Source organism: Paralichthys olivaceus, chromosome 6, assembly GCF_024713975.1.
Source record: "Paralichthys olivaceus isolate ysfri-2021 chromosome 6, ASM2471397v2, whole genome shotgun sequence".
Taxonomy (NCBI): domain Eukaryota; kingdom Metazoa; phylum Chordata; class Actinopteri; order Pleuronectiformes; family Paralichthyidae; genus Paralichthys; species Paralichthys olivaceus.
In genome coordinates, this window is record NC_091098.1 from 11,477,606 (window position 1) to 11,497,809 (window position 20,204).

General features: G+C 41.6%; 2 protein-coding genes across 5 annotated transcripts in view; both read left to right on the top strand.

Moving 5' to 3' along the window:
- The first annotated feature begins 5,120 nt into the window (after positions 1-5,120).
- Positions 5,121-6,328, top strand: LOC109630703 (transcription factor HES-2-like). The gene is made up of 4 exons (XM_020089020.2): positions 5,121-5,495; positions 5,599-5,694; positions 5,810-5,897; positions 5,997-6,328. The coding sequence occupies exons 1-4, from the start codon at positions 5,406-5,408 to the stop codon at positions 6,326-6,328; spliced, it is 606 nt and encodes a 201-aa protein (XP_019944579.2). The 5' UTR covers positions 5,121-5,405.
- A 1,028-nt stretch (positions 6,329-7,356) lies between these two features.
- Positions 7,357-20,204, top strand: part of acot7 (acyl-CoA thioesterase 7) — a 47,770-nt gene continuing 34,922 nt past the window's right edge. Inside the window, exons 1-3 of one of the 4 annotated variants that reach the window (XM_020088942.2) lie at positions 7,357-7,679; positions 13,258-13,375; positions 14,230-14,386. In XM_020088942.2, the coding sequence (XP_019944501.2) occupies positions 7,630-7,679; positions 13,258-13,375; positions 14,230-14,386 (325 nt within the window). In that variant the 5' untranslated portion in view covers positions 7,357-7,629. Of the gene's footprint in view, positions 7,680-10,916; positions 11,145-13,257; positions 13,376-14,229; positions 14,387-20,204 lie in introns of those variants that run through there. The other 3 variants (XM_020088941.2, XM_069527226.1, XM_069527227.1) reach the window with 3 other exon arrangements.

Genomic DNA, 20,204 nt, shown 5'->3' on the forward strand with positions numbered 1-20,204 from the left:
ATCACTTAGTTCAACTTCAGGAATGTCTCAAGAACATCAAGGCCTGGATGACCCAAAACTTCTTACTTCTTAACTCAGACAAAACTGTTGTCGTTGTAATTGGCCCTAAACATCTCAGATAATCACTGTCTGACCAGATAGTCACCTTGGATGGTATTAGTTTGGCCCCCAGCTCCACTGTGAGGAACATGGAGTTAGGTTTGACTAGGACATGTCATTTGACCCACATATAAAACAAGTCTCTAGGACAGCTCTCTTCCACCTGTGCCATATTATAAAAATTAGGAACACCCTGTCTCAGAAGGATGCTGAGAAACTAGTCCATGCATTTGTTACCTCCAGACTGGATTCCTGTAATTCTTTATTGTCAGGATGTCCCAGTAAGTCTGTGAAAAGCTGCTAGTTGGTCCAAAATGCTGTAGCACGAGTGCTGACAGGAACTAGAAGGAGAGATCATATTGCTCCTGTCTTAGCCTCTCTGCATTAACACCCTTTAAAATTCAGTATAGAATTCTAGAACTTGCTCCTCACATTCAACAATCAAGCCCCTTCATATATCCTGTGAAAGCAGCTCCTACTCTTGGTTCGGGAGGCAGACACTATCTCTACATTTAAGGTTAAAGGGTTTTGATAAAGGCTGAATCAGGTGAGTCCGGAACCATCCCTTAGTTATCATCACCATCATGCACTGAGCACCTCTCCCCTTCTTTCTGTCTCTCTGCCCCCACATTTATTTATTTATTTAATTTACTGCATGTCACTGACTTTGTTTTTTCCTTTGTCTCTCTCTTTCCCTCTCTCTCTGTCTCTTTGTCTCTCTGTCTCTCTCTCTGCAGATATCTCTGACTCCAAAGCTGCAGAATTCAGATAACAACTATCATCATATGAACGGTTACTGCTGTCATTAATAACATCTTTACATCCATAATTATCACTCATATTGTTTTCATTATAACAACTACTCTGTCAGAGCTGAAACTTGATGGTGCACAACTGTTCCTGCATGGTCTCTCTCTCATCTTTCTCCCCCTCTCCTCCCTCTACCCTCCCCCTCTCTCTTCTCTCCCCTTTTTTCCACCCACCTGTCCTTTCCTCCCCAGTTTTGTCTGCTGACCCCAACCGGTTGATGCAGATGGCCGCTCACATTGAGTCTGGTTCTGATGAGGCTTCTACCAGTTAATGAGCATGTTTTTTTCTCTCCACAGTCCAAAGTGCTGCTCACTGTGGGAACTGTTGAACTGTTGAACGGTTGGGTTTCTCTTTTTAAGGTCTTGACCTCCTATTTAAAGTTCCTTGAGATAATGTATATTATAATAATTATAGCGCTTTACAAATAAAATGTAATTGAATTTAATTGAATCTGAACCTTGACTGTGTGGCTTCAAGCTAAGGCTCACTGTCATGTTGGACAACACATCTCCAAATCTCCAGGTTGCAGGTCTCTTATAGACACCACCATATTTGCTCTATAGCTGCATTCATCCCCTACCCACAAGACTTCAGTCCTGCTGCTTAGAAGCATTCTCCATAGCACCATGTTTTATTTTAGGAGATACAGATTTGTAAAAAACACTTAAACATGGAGGTAAGGTGTGCCTCCTGACATACTGTAGCTGAGATGGAATGAGTAGTCTCTCCCACGCTTCCATAAAGCTGCTCTTGAGCTAGACACTGACTTTCCAGTCTAAAGATTGAAACAGTGTCAGAGTTGTCATCGGTCTCTTGGTATCTTGTGCGGTCTCTCCTTTGTGGTTTTCAGTCATTTTTGGTTGAGTTATTGAGACAGTTCCTTTGTCTTCACATGTTTCATGACGCTGACTCTCCAGCTGAGATACTGATGCATTTATGCTATAAAACTCTCCAGTTTACTAACCAGCTTTGTTTTTAACATTTCTAAGTGACTGCACCGTGATTTATCTGTGGGTCAATATTTACAAAGACATGTATTTTTTATCGTAGCTCATATCATCTTCTAGAAACTCTTCTCAAGCAAGGGGTTTCTATGATTTGCATCGTAAAATGCATAAAATACAACTTTCATTACATATTTGTAGAGAAACATACTTGAGTGTAGTGCAGTGGTACAGGATGAATACAATAGGATGTTTACTGTTTTTATCTGAAGTGATATTGATAAAGACATACATATATGTTATAAGTGTAGGAAGACATATACATTATGAACATGACCTAAAAATTGTATGTGCTATATGAGTATAAATCCACAGTAGTATACAATATGATCTAAATATAAAAATGAATTGAATTGAAAGTTAATTTTTACAGTAAGAGTTATACATATGGAATTATGGTATGAAATGTGTACACGTTGTAGACACACAAGTAATATGCAAGGGATACTAATGTGCAAAAGGACAAATTATGCAGTTTTTATTATTCATTTCAAATTGTGCTTATTCAGTTTTACTATTTTTGTTGAACATGAAGAAAGGGATTAAATCTCACAAAAGTAACGAAAATGACCATATTAGCCAAAAAACTGTACAAGTCTGATTTCACTATATTTGATTGCAGGGAGATGTGTTGTGTTCACGTTTGCTTTCATTGCTGAACAGAATAATGCATAAACACTGCAGACAACACATTTTGTCAACATATTACATTTCAATTTAACTGCTCCTCTTCATGTGGAGGGATCAGACATTGTCCAAAGCTGGAAACGACGCTTGGCGTTGTGTGTGACACCGGAGCCACATCACAGCAGCGGCAGGAGTCAGGTGGAGTCCCGCTTGTTGCGTCTCCACCATGTGACTCTTAATTCCCATGAAGTGTCGGAACATTGTCAGACAAAGGCTCCCTGTTATCCGGCCTGCACAGATGGGTCACCGACGCCGAATTTGCCTGTAGAGACAAAGGAGGACTCTAACCGTAAGAGCAAAAACTCAGGAGAAGTGGTTGCCCCCACCCAGCGACCTCCGCCCATCCCCCATCATCATCATCATCACCATCATCCCTCCATCCCAGCGGGACGGAGAGGGGCGCGTGCAGCAAGTGTGCCTCTCAATTTCAGGCCAGCAACGCTTGTCTCCTTTCTTCTTTTTTTAAAGCAGAACATGATGGCGACCTCAACATTTTGATTCTGCACTTTGTTTTTTCCATTTCAAGTTGTGGAAATAGAAATGAAATATAGCCTGCATGTGCATATAGATTAACCACATGCAATTCCACAGAAACTACAGTTAAAACTATTGTGCCATAAAAAGGAAGGACAACCAACCACATAAATATAGGCTCGTATTAATTAGAAAATAATATAACGTTAATAGGCTACAAAAAAGCTGAGTACAACGTTGGCTGCAGACTTTAGAGTTGTAAGTGAACTTCAAATCCATTGGATAACAGTTTCCCTTTGTTTGTTATACTTGACACGTATATAACTCATATGCTATGTGGCTTATATACTTTTATTTTTGCCAAATTGTCAGAATGCATGTCAGAATAAAACGTTCTTTTAAAGATTTGAACAATCTCACTGAGCGTTTTGCAGTGTGATTCTATAATCTACGGGGCCATGAGGCAGCGTGCTCCTCCAGACAAACATCTTTCATCTCCATGCGTCATGCAGACTGAGCTTTGTGTTTCGTCATCACCATAGCATTGATAAACAAGTACCTCATGATGGCGTGGACGCTGAAATATCCACGGAGTCAAGCTATAGAAAACAATTGCAGCACGGAGTTAGTGAACGGGGAGGGGGGGTTGGTTTGTTTCAGTTGAACTAACATGGAGCCATAATAACTCGCATACAGATGGGATACCCACGCTAATACTGCGTGGAGATCATGTCTCTTGGCTTGTAAAGTTTATGGTGAATGTGTGTGTGTGTGTGTGTGTGTGTGTGTGTGTGTGTGTGTGTGTGTGTGTGTGTGTGTGTGTGTGTGTGTGCTTATGGATGAGGGATGGATCTACGATTGGACATGGGGATTGGCTCCTCGTGATGCTGGTGGGGATAGCAGGAGGAGTGCATGTGTGTTGGGGGTGGAGGGGTGGTGGGGCTCAGCGATGGAGGTGGGTGGGGTGGAAGGGTCGGTAACAGACAGCCATCTGGTCCCCGTGGCGCGTGCTGCGCGCGTGGTTCCCCTGAGTGCAGTGGTATTTGATGGGTCGTCATGTCTCTGCAGTTTTTATTGAAAAATCTCAAAGATGTAAGTTTGATTCATATTCCTCACAGGGCACGATGCTTTTAGTTATTAACTACATGGAGTATTTCACCAAAGTATTGTGTGTACCCAAGGTCCCATGAGTTTAAACACAGGGTAACTTTACTGTACTGTGATTATCGGCTATTGTGATTAAAGAACATGCACCCTCACTGGCCACCCTCTGGCTTTCAGCCCCCACCGCCCTACATGCGTGAGTGGCTGGCAGCAGGGGGATGCACCGTACAGGTAGAGACTCCCCCGGGCTGAAACTGCATTAAACGTCATATGCAAAACTATTGTTGTCCAAATCTAGGAGCAGATGTTATATGAAAGTAGCGTGGCTTGGGTATGTGATTTAAGAGTCTGTATCTCCATAGACACTTAACGCGCACGCAAGCGTGCCCCCTATGCCAGCAATGTATGTACTGCACCCTGTTCTAAGTGTGCTGGATTATTTTTGAAATATTTCCAATATTCAGCATTAAATTATATGTTTTAAAAACTGAAACTGATCCAACCAAATGAGATTATAAATAATAATAATACATGATAATAATATACGATACTACCAACTGGAAAGAAGCAGTCAACTGCATCTTCAATCAAATGGAGACATTTTTGTCTCGATAAACATAATTCTTTTTGTTTATTCTGATGTGTTTCATCAGTAGCTCACCTAATATTTACATGCTATTAACCCTACGCTTTTCTCCAAACATATACAGCCCAAGTATTGGTGCGTAATTACGCGCCAGATATTTGTATTCAACAAATAAACAACATTATTTTCCATCTATACTTGAGAATTGATTACTAATAATGAGCTAAATTGTTTACTTTTTAACAGTATGTTTATTTGGAGAGTGCAGATTTGTATTTGGTGAATGGGCATTCGGTGCGTCCAAGCTTTAGGCTTCTTTACGCACAGTTTTCTGCAGCTTTTTGAGGCACAATTTGTCTGATTAGGTCGATGGATTTTACCGCAGACACGCACTGCAGTTGTCACGCTTGGATTAGAGTAGAAGACAGATGGTTATCTTTCCAAAATGTGAAGCGCTTGCGTTGTTTTCACCCAATACGTAGTCATTTCAAATTGTTTTGTGTCGGCTTGGGGGCGTACCCGTGACGCACGAAGACCGAAGCCACAGACCTGGATAAATACCGCAGCCTTCGGCCGTTAGAGACACTCTTCCACCAGATTTGTACTCCGGACACTTCTCTGGCACAAAGACGACGCTGAAAATGTCTCCAAACATGACTTGTGAAGCTCTCCAAGCTTTTTCTCCACGACCATCTGTGGCCAAAAGAAAACAGGCCCTTGAGATCAGAAAGGTATGTGAAGTCCTTGCATTTTCTTTCCTTATTTTAAACATTTTGTTCTATGTATTTCTCTTGATGTAACGAATGAAAACTAAACATCATTTTATCTTTTCAGACTATGAAACCTTTGATGGAAAAAAGAAGGCGCGCCCGTATCAACGACAGCCTGAACCACCTGAAAAACCTCATCCTCCCCCTCACAGGCAGAGATGTAAGTTATCATATACATTTCAGTATATGCAATATATACGCCTTTTATTTATACAAAAATCAAGGTAACGTAACGAATGATATATTAAACATGTTCTTTTTATAATTTTCCACAGAAGACTCGTTATTCCAAGCTTGAGAAAGCCGACATCCTTGAAATGACTGTGAGGTTCCTCAGTGACACCCCCCCTGTTAACACCAAAGGTGGGTTATGGTTCTGCTTGTTTGCAGATAAAAAACTGATTCTTTATTGATGTGAACGTTGTTTTGAACAATGAAAGTAACATTTCATTGTCTTTTCAGATTCAACAGACAGTTACAGAGAAGGTTTCAAAGCCTGCCTCCAGCGCGTTTCAACCCTGCTTCCCAAAACGAGCCTGGATCAAGACGCGTGCCAGCGGGTGAACTGCTTCGTTCAGCAGTCCATGTCCGCCACCGTCAGCCCAACCTGCCTGAACTGTTGCGCTCAGAGCTCCAAGAGCCTCCCTCAGATCCAACAGAGACTCCTGAGCCTCAAATCCAGCTTCAGCTGCAGACTGGAGAGTCAGTCCCGCGGCAGCAGCAGCGCAGTGGCTCCCAGCCGCGCACTGCCAGGTCCACAGTCTGTCAGCGCTGCCATGTGGAGACCTTGGTAGATCTCTCAACTTCAAGAAGCCGGGTCTCACCAAAGCCTGGAAAAGACTAAAATAATTCATATGTAGGTAACGTGTTCAGATAGATTCACTTGTAAATATACACAGTGATTTAATGCCTCGTTTCCGATGATGAAAAGCCAGAATTCATCGTTAAATCGTAATGATTGAGTATTATATACTTACGTTTTGCGCACGAGTCTTATGTCCTATATAAGTTGACAAGTTTAGACAGTCGTATTTTTTAAATCTGCATGTATGTATACGTTAAATATTTAGTCCTCTTTGTGGACTAAATGATGAAGGGCTGTTGAAACAGCCCTGTAAGACCCAAAGGGTCAAAGTATGTATGAATTTGCACCATAGACGTCAGTGTCCTGAGTCTGTGCAGATGAACATTGTAGACATATTATGTGTCTCTGCTGTATCTCTGTTGGGATCTGTTCTATTTTTGCTATTGTCAGCAAATGTTGTATATATGCTATATAAACAAAAATAAAACTGCGATGTCGTGGTTATATGCTGTGTTGTCTATTTGTTTACACTTGTATTGTGAGAATACTGGTCTTTACGCGTGCGTAATTACGCATTGTTGACGCACTAAAGGCTACAAAAAAGCCACATAAAAGAGGAAAACGTTGATATAGTTGGATAGACTGAATGTAATTTGTATGAAAGAATAAGTGATGAAAAAACAAGTCACAAAAAATATCACACACAAACTAAAAACATGTTTTATGCAGCCCCCACCAAACAATGGGTGAGTGGAGACTCACGACAGCATCGCCAGACTCTGAATTGAACTTTGGTGCAACTCGGTGACGCATAATTATATCGTGGGTAAAAGCAGGGGGCCACACATCTGTCAAACTCATCTCAACACAATAAAAGCCGTTGGACTCCCTGGTGGATGTTGAGGTCAGAGGCGCCCACAGCAGGCAGCTTGAAACACCACCACGGCTTTGATTACAGTATTATGTTGCTAAATGTGGTCTCTGCTGCCCCCATCTGGCAGATGAAGCCACTGACATGGTTGTGTTTCCTACTTCTCTTGCACAATTACATCTCCCACGTTTACTTCTCATTTGTTTTAGCCTATTCTAAGATATTTTAGCTCCTTCACTCAAACCAGTATTCTAGCAGTTCTGTGAATTTTGTACTATTATCCGGGATGAGTCATTTCTCAGAGAGACCGTGACCAGACCGGCTGCTGAACACCGGATGAGTCGGATCCCCTCCTCACACCACACAGGAACAAAGAGACCAGAGAGCTCATCATCATCATCAGCAGCAGCAGCAGCAGCATGTCGGCACCAGAGCCGTGCTGGGCAGCATCCTCCCTCCAGTTGAGCAGGTAGGACGATTTTATACGATTCGATCCCGGATGTGTGAGCAGCCATCACACGATTATAACGTGCGACTGACGAGAACAGCGCGGCCACCGGCGTCATCGCGTGAGCGCTCCTCACAGGACAGGATAATCCGCTCCATGTCCTGTTGTAAGACACAGACACCTTCGTGTCCACACCGTGGTCCACATAGAGACTGTCTCTGCCTCACCCGGCTCCTCGGTGTTTGATTATGTGAACCAGTTCCAGGGTTTTCAGCCCGAGCAGCTGTGCAGATGGTCTGACTTATGTCGTCGCCTGCATGATGACCTCAAGCACCGGTATGACGCGTTGAAACTACCAAGGACACGTCGAGGACGCCAATAAAAGTTGAATTCATGGCTTTTAAGCTTGAATAACATGGCTCCGGTAAAGTCTGGGTGTGTGGTTATAAACACAGCATGCAGCTGATCCATTGTTAATATTCTGACCATACAATAAAAAAGAACATTGTAGTTAAATTTCAGCTCCGAGTGACACAGTGAAAGTGGCTGGTACTTATTAAAACACCTTTGTAATGAATAGGTTTCATTTCCCAGCAGCAGGCAGGGGTGTTGTCCTTGAAGGTTGAGGTATACACCTCTGTCACACTACAACATCTCCATCTACACCATTCTCTGTCTGTCTGTCTGTCTGTCTGTCTGTCTATCTATCTATCTGCCTGCCTATTTCTGATTGTCAGTTGACTCAACAGACTGGACACAAGATTAATCCATAAAGCTGTCCTCTCAGCTGAAGACTGGCCTGGTGTCTTTATGAATCCTGATTATTGTGATGGCCAATGTCCAATGTTGCTTTCTGTCTTTGTAAGTGTTAAAATAACACAGTTCCTATTAACGCCTCATGGTATTTTGTGATTTTAAAGCTGCATTATAGTAAACAATTCCATTTCTACTTTTCATCTCTTGTAAAAACAACCAGTCAGAGCAACACTATGTAATTTGAGCAACAGTGCCCTCTGCAGCCAAATGTGGTGATCAATTCTGTTGGGCTCCAGCCCTGTCAGAGCCATTACAGGTACAGTGTGTAGAATTTTGTGATATCTAGTGTTGAAATTGCATGTTGCAGCTGAACACCCCTCACCTCACCCTCTCCTTCCAAACATGAAAAAGAACCTATAGTAACCTTCAGTTGTCATAAAAACCTCAAAAGGTGTTTCGTTTGTCCAGTCTGGACTAATGTAAAAAACATGTCGGCCTCCGTAGAGAGGACCCCCGCGATGTAAATATAAAGTATTTCAATATAAAGGGCCTTTTCTGGGCTGAATAAATCTACAATTCATACAATTTAAATGAAACGAACTAGTGAAAACATCATGAGGATTATTCTACATTATATTTCTGCCAAAAGTTCCCTTTCTGTTTCTGTCCAGGAGAGCTGCAGCTGTATTGGCAAACTCTGTTTAGAATTCTTCAAATCTTAAAAGTTTCCACACTGAATATTGAGATAAACACTGCCGTTTAGTTACTTCTGTCTTTTTAACTGATAGCCCAACAGTTCAGTATTAATCTTGAGCTCAATGGGCCTAATTCTGGTAATCTATGCAACTGTCAGTTACACACTTCTCACTATACCTGCTCACCAAGTTAAATAGAGCAAGAACAAACACAATTACATTTCAACTTGTTCTTCTATTGATTGCAGGTTGTCTCAAATGCAAATAAAATAGCAAATGGCCACGGTTGTTGATAATGTTTTTTAATAATCAAACTAAGGAAATAAATCAGATAAGCATGTGTCTGTCTGTTCAAACGCACACTAATGCATTTGTGGGACTGATGTGTGTGTTTGAAGTTGGTGTATACACAGTTGTGTTTGTTTGTTAAAATACCTTTCTTACCTGGTGTTGGAAGATTGTGTGGTTAAAATACAGTTTAAGCCGAGTGTTATATAAACTCCCTCCCAACACAGTCAGATCTAGATGTGTTTCTCATTGTTGGAGCCCGGGACAGAAATGACACCAAGATATGTTTTTCTGAAGCTGCTTCAAAGCTTTCACCACTGTTCTTCTCCACACAGGTAAAACATGGGTGAGGAACTGGGTTTCTGTGGGGTCTTAAATAACCTTAAATAGAATTGAATAGTCAGAATTGTAGGCCTGAAAAAGTCTTAAATATGTTGAAATATTACATCCTGGGTCCGAAATACATTTAGTTAGGTCTTAGTTGTGTTAGTGTTAATTTAAGGCTACTTCTGTCACGCTTTACAAGTTTTGGTACCATGTGTTGCTTGTAAAGTCTTATTCTTTCTCAACAACACAGAAATGATTCAGATAACAACTAAAAAGACCAGCGTAGAACTGGTAACTGTATATAAACGCTCTCATCAGAATATACATCGGTACATTTGACCTGGCTGTAGAAAAACTATGGTTACTGACTTTCTCTGCTTGTAAGATAACTTGGTCTCCAATATTCCTTCAAATCTGTCATACTTAACAAAGGTCTTTAAAAGTCTGAAATTTAACATGTTAAAACTGGCAGAAACCATGGAGGGAAGATTATGATGATGGATTTAAGTATTTGTTCATGGTAGAACTCTGACTTTTCAGTCAGTTCCGTGCTTTATTTTGATCTCACCAGCTATAACTATAATGTGTAATATGTGGCTGCTTTGACTGCCAAACTAATACATAAGGGAAACTGAAGGTTATATTTTACTACTTTGACATATGCCTCAACTAATTTTAAGCAGTTCACATGTTGCTGGGTTGTTTACACCTCTCGGACATGACCTCATAACTCAGTGATAAATTCCTTTCAGTTGTTTTTCATTTCATTGTACAGTATGAGGAAGTTTAGACTTTCATTGGCACTGAAAAGGACTATTATGCTGCACTTTAACTTTATAACTATAAAGTTTAGATGTGATTTGAAGGGCTGATGCAGACTTTCAGACTATTGGGTATTTAACCCTGGCATAGACGTTTACCTCTAAATCAATTCTCTCTCTCTCTCTCTCTCTCTCTCTCTCTCTCTCTCTCTCTCTCTCTCTCTCTCTCTCTCTGTCTTGGCATTTTGAGATTTTTGCGTCGAATTCAGCAGAAACAAATATTGTAACACAAATGTCCCTGTGTGTGTGTGTGTGTGTGTGTGTGTGTGTGTGTGAGATGACGGGTTTCATCGGTCTGCATCAGTGGGTGTGTTGGTTGTGATCCAGTTTGACCAGTTGTCATGAAGTCAGTAAGGCGGGGTCAACATGAAACCCTGCCAGGTATTAGTCGCTGCCGGGACCTAATTCTCCAGAGTCAGTGGATGTAGAGGCAGGAGAGAGGCTGGAGGTCAGAGGGTGAGAGTCAGTCAGGCTGGTGCAGAGATGCGGTGTTTCAGACCTCGGAGGGCGGCGGATGAAGTGGATAAGCTGGTGAAACGTCCCCTAGTCAGCGGAGATGTCAGGGAAGGAGGGGAGAGCTCCACATCTCAACTCAGCAGGTAGATCATCACACTGAGCTGCAACGTAAACACCACCACACGTGTGTGGTCAACATGACACTGGACCCTACAGGGCTGTGTTTAGCGTTAGCTCGCTGTTAGCCACTAGCTCCCTGAATGTGTCTGTGTATCACGAGGAAGGATTCAGACTCCATTTACGAGACTTCATGATCACCATGGTGACACATATGAAAGCTGAGAGATGCTCAGTTTTTTTATTTGATTAGTTCATTATTTGTATCAGCCCCACAACAGTGACATTTGAGTTAGGGCAGCAAAGAGGACAGTGAAAAAATAGAATCAGTAAAATGATGAGCAAACATGCAACAGAAGGGAAATATATATAAATAGAAATAATACATACAGTGTATACAATATATATAATATATATACAGTAAGAGCAGCATATATACAGTGAAAGGGATTGCACATTGACCATTGAATTGTACATAAATGAATTGTATATATATATATAACTATTGTATATATTATACTTACCCCCAAACCTTAATCAGGAACAATTAATACCTTATCCTAACCTAACCACGGTTTAAATCTTACCACTAACCTTAACCAGGACCTCAGACATGATGTTTTGCCTCATTAGGACCGAGCTTTGGTCCCCATGAGGTCTACTGGTCCTGACAAAGTCAGTGATAATGATGGAAAAGTTCCCAAAGAGATAACAGGCATACACACACACACAGAGGGATGCTGGATGTACGGTTTGCTTTTTGTACCAGACAACACATCTGACAATAGGTTTCACAGCGTCAGTCTCGTAGGTCTGAACTTTGACATTCATCTACACAAGGAACATTCATCACATTCCTGCAAATCTTAACAATGTGATTAGTCAGATGTCAGTGCAATGGTGCATACTTGTGTGTTTGTAACCTCTGAGTTTGTGAAGCGATCAGATTGTAAGTGGTAAGACTAGTTTGACGCACGCACTCGAGAATAGGAAACAGCTGATACGTGACACTGATGCATAGACAATGATATATAATGTATGTCGACTATATCTACAAGCACATCACAGCAGTTGTTGTTCCTGGTCCCTTTGTCTGCCTTTTGTCAACAAACATGGTTTCATTAAACAGGCCTTTCTTTTATTAAAGCAAAATATTGGCCTCATGGTTCAATTAAATCAACTACACTAACTAGAATGGCACTCATATACCCCCACCAGGTCAAGAAACCACATTGAAATTCATACTAACAAACTGACTAACTATCAAATGCCCATGGAAACATAACCTTGTCGGAGGTAATTTACCCATCTTCAGCCTTCTGTCTCAAGGTTCTGACTCAAATCAGTTTTTTTAAACTCAGTTGTTATAAGAAGAGCTTCATATCTGTGAAGGCTCAGTCCTTCAGGTCATTATTTCTGCAGGGTTTGTTCACCCGTACACAGAGAAGTGGACTTGCTGGTGTTCTCTTGAAGACATTTCACCTAATCCAAGAGGCTTCTTCACTTCTAACTGACTAGTGGAAGGTTTTCATGTATTTACCTCTGTGGGTCTGTTGATACCTGTGAGTTGTAGACCCTCCCAGATTTTGGGTCATTAGCGTCACTGGAGTTGAGGTGGGATACTGAGCTGTCTGGGGAGAGAATCCTGGACAACATTGTAGGTGGTTGATAGTTGGTGTCTTAAACAATTAACTATTAAGTTGACTGATGGTTTTCCCAGTTTGACAAAGATGGCTTCTTTCACCCCTCTTTCAAACCATCTGCCTTCTCTGGCTAAAATTCGTTCCATTACCATCCTCAAAAGAGTGTCCCTTGTCCTTGATTTATATAAATAAACTGCTGAGTACAGGCCTGATGAAGTGGTGCACCTATGCTGGGCCATCTGTTTATGTACTGATTGTTTTATTCCGCAACGTCTGAGCAATCCTTGTTACAAAGCCCTGCATAATCCACATTGTTCTGTTTGTGTCTGGATGTCTTATCTTCCATAAGAAGAAATTTCTCTCTCTCTCTCTGGAAACTAAAAATAAAATATGTGAAACAGGATGCTGTCATAACACATGATGCTAATAACACGTGTTAAACCTACCATTCATCAGATCACTCGGTTAATCTTAATACATCTCCTCTTTACTGCAGGATCATGCGGCCAGATGACGCCAACATCATGGGCAACGTCCATGGCGGCACTATCCTCAAGATGATCGAGGAAGCTGGTTGCATCATTGGCACACGACACTGCAACACACAGAACGGGGTGAGAGACGAGGACAAGGGTCATCATGGAAGAACATATGTACATAGTCGTCTGAACTGTAGAAATGAACTGCTCAATGAAATGAACTGCTCAATAGCCCATATTAACCTTAAATTGGGAAAAATTAAAATCAACCAAAGGTTTTGTTTTTCTTTCACAGTGTCATTAGAGCTGAAAAGCTTTTAGAACTGCTGAATAGATAGAATATGGCAAAGTCTTATAGTACAGCTTTTAAATCTGATATGTAAAAATGCGGAACTATAGGATACCTTTCATAAAAAATCTGTAGCATGTTACATCACAATGTGTTTACTAAGCTATTGCATTCTCTGGTATGCCATACCAAGAACTGAGTTTCCTCAGTCATCACATATTTTGTGCACAAGGGATATATCTTTTACAGACATCATGGTTCCTTTAACTAATCTGACAGTATGAACAAATGTTGATGAATAAGATTAAGAGGTTTTTACCTGGGTTTGCCCCTACAACCTCAACAACCTGATCGTGGACACACTGAAATTGCAGGAGCTAAAGAAGAGCAGGCGACGTACTTCAGTTCACAACTACATGTTTATTCAAATGGGATGGCTACTATGAAAAAAGAGAAAACAACAGAGTTCACAAGGACAAACGAGCAGGCATTACTCCAGGGAGATTCGATCATATACCCCAATAGAAACCATCACATGTGCACGCTGTGATCACTGGCAACACTGCAACCACAGGTCGTAGAATTGAGGGTGATGAAAGTCATTGTTTACTAAATTGCATCTTTTAAAAAAGACATTTTCGTGGTGAATTTGTGCATGACATTCCTTGAAGCTTGGAGGTTTGCTGTTTCTCTTCGCCAGGACCGCTGTTTGGCAGCTCTGGTTCGGGTGGAGAAGACAGAGTTCCTGTCCCCTGTGTTCATCGGCGAGGTCGCCCACGTCACGGCTGAGATCACGTACACCTCCAAGCACTCACTGGAGGTGCAGGTCCAAGTTATGGCTGAGAACATCCTCACAGGTGACTTATTTGGAAATGTAAAAACAGGCACTTACAGTGTACAACATAGTAAAGTTCAGGTATTGCTTTAACTATCTGATAATAAATGAATAATTTCATTCAAAGTAAATCATTAAAATTTAGTTTGTATAGTTATAATGTTACACATGCGTTGAGTCAATGATTTTGCTTTGTGGAAATCACGTTGAAGCTGCTATAGGTTTTTTTAAATCTAAGGATCAACATCAGGGGAGATTCCTACTAATAAAAACAGAAGTTATGTTGCTGAATAACCTTTGTCTGAGAGGAACTTATAGCAGACACTAACCACAGGTGTTCCAAAAAACAATAACCATCTGTCTCTGTAAGACATGACAGTGGGACAGTTTTCGCCAACAGTAGCACCAGGATAAAATTCAATCACTATTTTTTTATTATTCATACATGCTTTTTCTGAAATTACGTGGAAAAAAAGCTGCTGATGTGGCCCTCGCAGAACTGTAATACATTCATCCAATCATCTGGACATGACCAGGGAGATGCACACTCTTGAAGCAGAGACGGTAGCCAGAACTTAGCGAGTGAGTCACTTTGAAAAATATAATTCAACTACATAACTGTGATATTCTGCCATTTGATCAGTGGAGGGCAGCATACGATAAGTAAAGCAGCTCGGAGCAGCATGAACGCTTACAAGCACTTTACAGGAGGAGCTGCATTTAGAGCTGAGACACGGGAATAGAAACTCAGAGTCGTGTTGGCTGAGTGATGCAGTCTGTGTGTCTTGTTAATTACTAAGATTTGTGCACCTTTATTGTGTGCCATGTACATAACAAAGCATGCAGAAACATACATTATGTATGCAGACACATGCACACACACACACGCACGCACGCACACACACACACACACACACACACATGCTACCCAGAGTCCCTTCAGTAAAGACACAGGGAGGATCACATTGTGCTGACCTAGCGTTGTCTCTGAACCTTTAAATGCCAGAAGCAACAGAAATTCACAGACTGCCTGAAACAACCAAATGTCACGTGCTGTACTGGAACTTCTTTAGTTCACATCCAGGTTGGATAGACGCTGCATATACCTAGTAATACATGCAAAGATAGACACATGCAACATATCATTGAAGTTCTGCAACATGTGCAGTTTCTTGAGATGAACAACAGCAAAGCTCACTGGATTCTGTGTTGTTTTTATTTGTTTTTATGAATTCGAAATGAAGAGGGAGTTTGATTAAAGCAAAATGTCCCTCTTCCATTTCAGAAGATCCGAGAGAGTGACGTATAGAGAAAGAACGAGGGATATGGAAGTGAGACAGGAAGACAAATGGGAGGAGATAAGTAGTCAGACATATCAATGGGCAGAAAGACAGCTGAGAGATTGAAAGAGGAAGCAAGATTGAGAGTACGGAAGAGACGGAAAAAAGCATGGAGGAAAGGAGGTGTGAGAAACAAAAGAAGTATCCCCTAGACAGCCGTTGCCCTAGCAACAGGCTTATACTGGTTGGTTGGCTGGTTGCTGGGCTGGAAGCAGGTTGACGGAGGCGGAGGCAGTGATATGAGATGACAGGTGGAGAGAAGCGGATGTACATACAGGCATCTTCACAGGCAGCCCACTATAGTAGGTGGCCCTGCCAGGAAGGACCTCAGTCAGGAAGAGAGCTGATGGAGGGAATACACTGAAGGCACTTCTCATAGTGTTGCAAACTGTTATTTTCCAAGACGTTAATTTCATTTTCTTTTTTTTGTTAATTAACATACATTTTTGGCACGTAGTTATTGTTGGCGGCTGTGACTCAGAAGGTAGAGTGGCTCGTCCACTTTTTAAATTCTGCATGTCAAAGATATTGAACCCCAGAGTGCCCCTGATGGCTGTGCAGACAGTGTGCGATTGATAGAGAAATCGCTGCACATTGAAGCACATTGTAATATTGTGCGTCAATGGTTGAATGGCAAAACTGTACTGTGAAACGCATTGAGAGGACATCAACACTAGAAAAGCTGCTCTGAAACTGCTCTCTAATTACTGAAGCTCTGTATGGTAGTTTTAGTAATTATTAGATTTAACAAACTTTTCCACTTCAATAATTGCACAGCTTTGCGTGTGAGAGCTCAAAGAACAGTAAACAGTTCTGAAGTCTAGGTGCAGGTTCACTGTCAGGGCAGTGTGGGTGTAATGAAGATGAGGAGCTCATGCTTATGTCGAGAGCAGGCGCCGAGGTGAGTTCCTCTGGGAGGACAAAACTTCCCTTTCGAGCTCTCTGGAGGCTGCATGGGCCAACCACAACATCTGTGATGGGATTTGCCAACGTAATAGCCCAAATGATATGTATAAACTCTGCCTTCACCCTGATTAAGATTAAATGGCATAATTTTTTAGTCTAAAAATACAAAAAAAAAACTTGCATACCACTTTGAGAGAATAGAATACGATTTTCAAAGGAATATTCTCCAGTTCTGTGTGGAGTGAGCGGATGACTTTGTGTCCTCAAGTCAGGCACACACACAGGCAGCGTTGACATTAAAGGAGAGCCAGAGGAGGCTGCAGCCTGGTGGTCTATTAGTTCATAGCTATGGGATGTAGGTCATATGTGTGAAAATGTATGTTTGGTTGCATTTGAGTTGACACAGCTGTTATTCATTATATACGTATGGACGTCTCTGTTTCTATAGATTTATTTTTATCTAAACCTCAGTTGGCTTGTCCATGTAAATGAATGGCTGAGCATGTGTTGATTTGTTACGTATTTAGGTTTTAGAATGTGAATTTGTACAGGAGCTAATTTAAATGTCAATAATTGAGAAAAAGCAGAGGTTACATGTGTTTTCCACTTTGCACCTAGATGCATGTTTGTGTCTTTATGTGTGTACTACAGTATGTGTATGCACTGTATTGTATACATGCATGTGTGTGCATGGATATATGTGTTTTCATCAGTGTTTGGCCCTTTAAAAGGTTCCTGCAGGGCCGAGGGGGAAGAGAAGATAACGGGAGCAGACATTATTTGCTTCTGTCATGTCGTCTTAGCGTCAGGCCTCACACACTGTGGCCCAGTCAGATACAAACACCAAGAGGATGTACCTGCACACATGCTCTGACACGACGTACGCACGTACCCGACTCCCTGAGACATGTGGTTGTGTAGGAACGATCTGTGCATGTGCAGCCTGATCTGCACATACTGACACGTTCTGCACAGAAAAGTCATACATCTACACATTCTCTCTCTCTCTCTCATGCATGCACGCACACAGGCACGCACGCATGCACGCACGCACGCACGCACGCACGCACGCACACACACACACACACACACACACACACACACACTCACACACTTCCTTCTACACTAATTCTCATACTGAGGCAGGACTGACTGGTGTCACATGTTCCTGGCTGCACTTTTGCTCAGGAAAGATTGTTATTCTTTGGCTCTAGAATATGATATTTAGTGTGAGTGCATGTTTATGTACGTTAGAGGTTGAGTGTATGTGTAGCCATGCATGCTTTTACAGCTTTATTCATATGTAAGTGTGCATGGGTCTGTGACAGTATATCACACTCTGAGCATGCGTGTTTGTATTTATACATTCATGTTTATTTCGTGTGTGTGTGTGTGTGTGTGTGTGTGTGTGTGTGTGTGTGTGTGTGTTGGGGGAGGAGGCAAGAATCCAGGTTCCACAGTCAGTCAGGCAGCATCTCGTCAGGCAGTCCTCAGTCACGGCCCCCCAGGGGAAGGCTGCCTACTGTGGGCACGAGCCGTGATGATTGTCCCCGCTGGGGGGAATGCACATGCGCACAAATGTACTACACATCCGCACTCACAAAGAGACCAACACACAACAGCTCAAAGAGATTTGCATATACCTATATTTGTTCAAACATGCATGTAAGTACAGTACACTTACACTGAGTATCTGGGAAAACTGCATACTGCACACAGATGCAACAGGATACATATAGATAGACTTTACACTTACGCACACACATGCACACACGCATTCATCAAGATCTGCAGATGTGAAGAGAAAAAAACGTTAATGTATGAATAACGCAGTTACACTTTGAACAAACACACACAAGCAGAATTCTCACAGAGGTAATAATGCTTGTATCGCATGCACACTCAGGCGCAGATTTGCATAAAGACGGCATAGACAGATCGTGCCCCCTTAACACACACACGCATGCATAGACAGAGCTGAGAGCAATGCATTGTGGGTTGAGGCTTAAAATAAGCATGACAGTTCCTGCCATGATCCTGGTGGGTCACACAACTGCAACGCAGTGTTGTAGGAATACACACACACACACAGACACACACAGACACACACACACACACAACCTTTTAAGATGATAAATAACATATAATAATTGTTTCCTTTTGCACTTAAAAAAGATTATTCATGCTTTATTAAAGACGTGTACATTCATCGAATCAGTAACACCAACAGCAACATTTGAGGCTAGGATGACTTTTGTAGCAGAGAAAAGGACCTGAGGGCAGATCTGAGGTCTAGAACTGGATAGACAACACTCCTCTCATACTAAGCACAACAGACTACTGTTTATTTAGAGTCACTCTGCAACATGTCAACTGTGGAGTTTTTGTTTTCCCATTTTTATATTTTCATGTTTAAAAAGTGAGGTGCTCACTAAATCAATATTCACCGCTGAGTCTCATAAACTTAAATAAACCCTAATGTTGATAGTTTCTGTCAGAAAGCTCTGTCACAAAACTCAACTCCTGTCATGATTTAATTTCTCCCTATCAGGCTGTAACATCCCACAGTGCAACTGTAATGTAGTTAAAACTAATGGAGCCTTGGCTCAGCACAGTGGAAAATGTGGTTTTGATCACAGAGATCAAGCACTGAGGATGAATCTCTCTGCACTGTCTCTGAGCCTGGAACACGCTGTTCAGGAAGGAGAAGGAGTTTTTTTTGCTCCGGAGGAAGAATGAAGGGTATAGTGGGTAAGAGACGAAGGGGAGAGCAGAGGGGTGAACGAGTAAAAGGCTGCAATAAATCAAGTGAAACTGCTTGAGGTAAAAGAAATGGATCCGGGTGGGGTGCACAGAAAGAGGATGGAGCAAAAAGAGAGGGAGAGGAACAAGAAGATTTTATTTTAAAGATCTTAGAGCAGTGTAGGCTCAGGTTTGGTATTCTTTTGAGTGATAACAGACATTTTGCATTTAGGATTTTTCAAGACCAGCATGAAGTCATGATTGATGCCTTAAGCTTAGATTTAAGGGGACAGGACGAAGAATAAACAAAGACTTTCCTCTTGAGCTCCCATACTCATATCACCCCCCCCCACAAAATGCTTTAACTTATAATGAAATCTGCAGCCTGTTTGGAAGGGACTGTTCTCTTGTCCTGTGTTAATGCTCCAGAACTCCTTCGGAATGATTCCTCATGAGTGACTCCTCCTTAAACAGTTCTACCATATACTGTCACTTGTTATTGTCTCCACACTGGATGTTGTGTGCAGAGCTTATCATTGAAAGTCTGTGGTGCAGTGTAAAGTAACAAAACTTTGTTCATCCTGCCTGGTTTGTCTGCAGTGACGATAGTCAATGCTTTTCATAAAATGCGGCTGAAATTGCTTTATTACTATTCACATATTTGACTTTTATATAAGTTCAATAGGCCTGTTATGCAATCGACAAAATGTTCATACGCAAGTTCACAACTTTTCAAAATAAAACACTTATAATAAATCATTGCAGCTACAAAACGAACAATGTCCTTTAAATTCGAAGACAAATCACCAAACAGGAAATGATTCTATAAATGCTGTTGCTATGACTGAGATC

Coding starts and splice junctions, on each gene's coding strand:
- LOC109630703 (XM_020089020.2), top strand. CDS start 5,406: ATGTCTCCAAACATGACTTGTGAAGCTCTCCAAGCTTTTTCTCCACGA. Junction 5,496..5,598: donor AGGCCCTTGAGATCAGAAAG/GTATGTGAAGTC, acceptor TTATCTTTTCAG/ACTATGAAACCTTTGATGGA. Junction 5,695..5,809: donor TCCCCCTCACAGGCAGAGAT/GTAAGTTATCAT, acceptor AATTTTCCACAG/AAGACTCGTTATTCCAAGCT.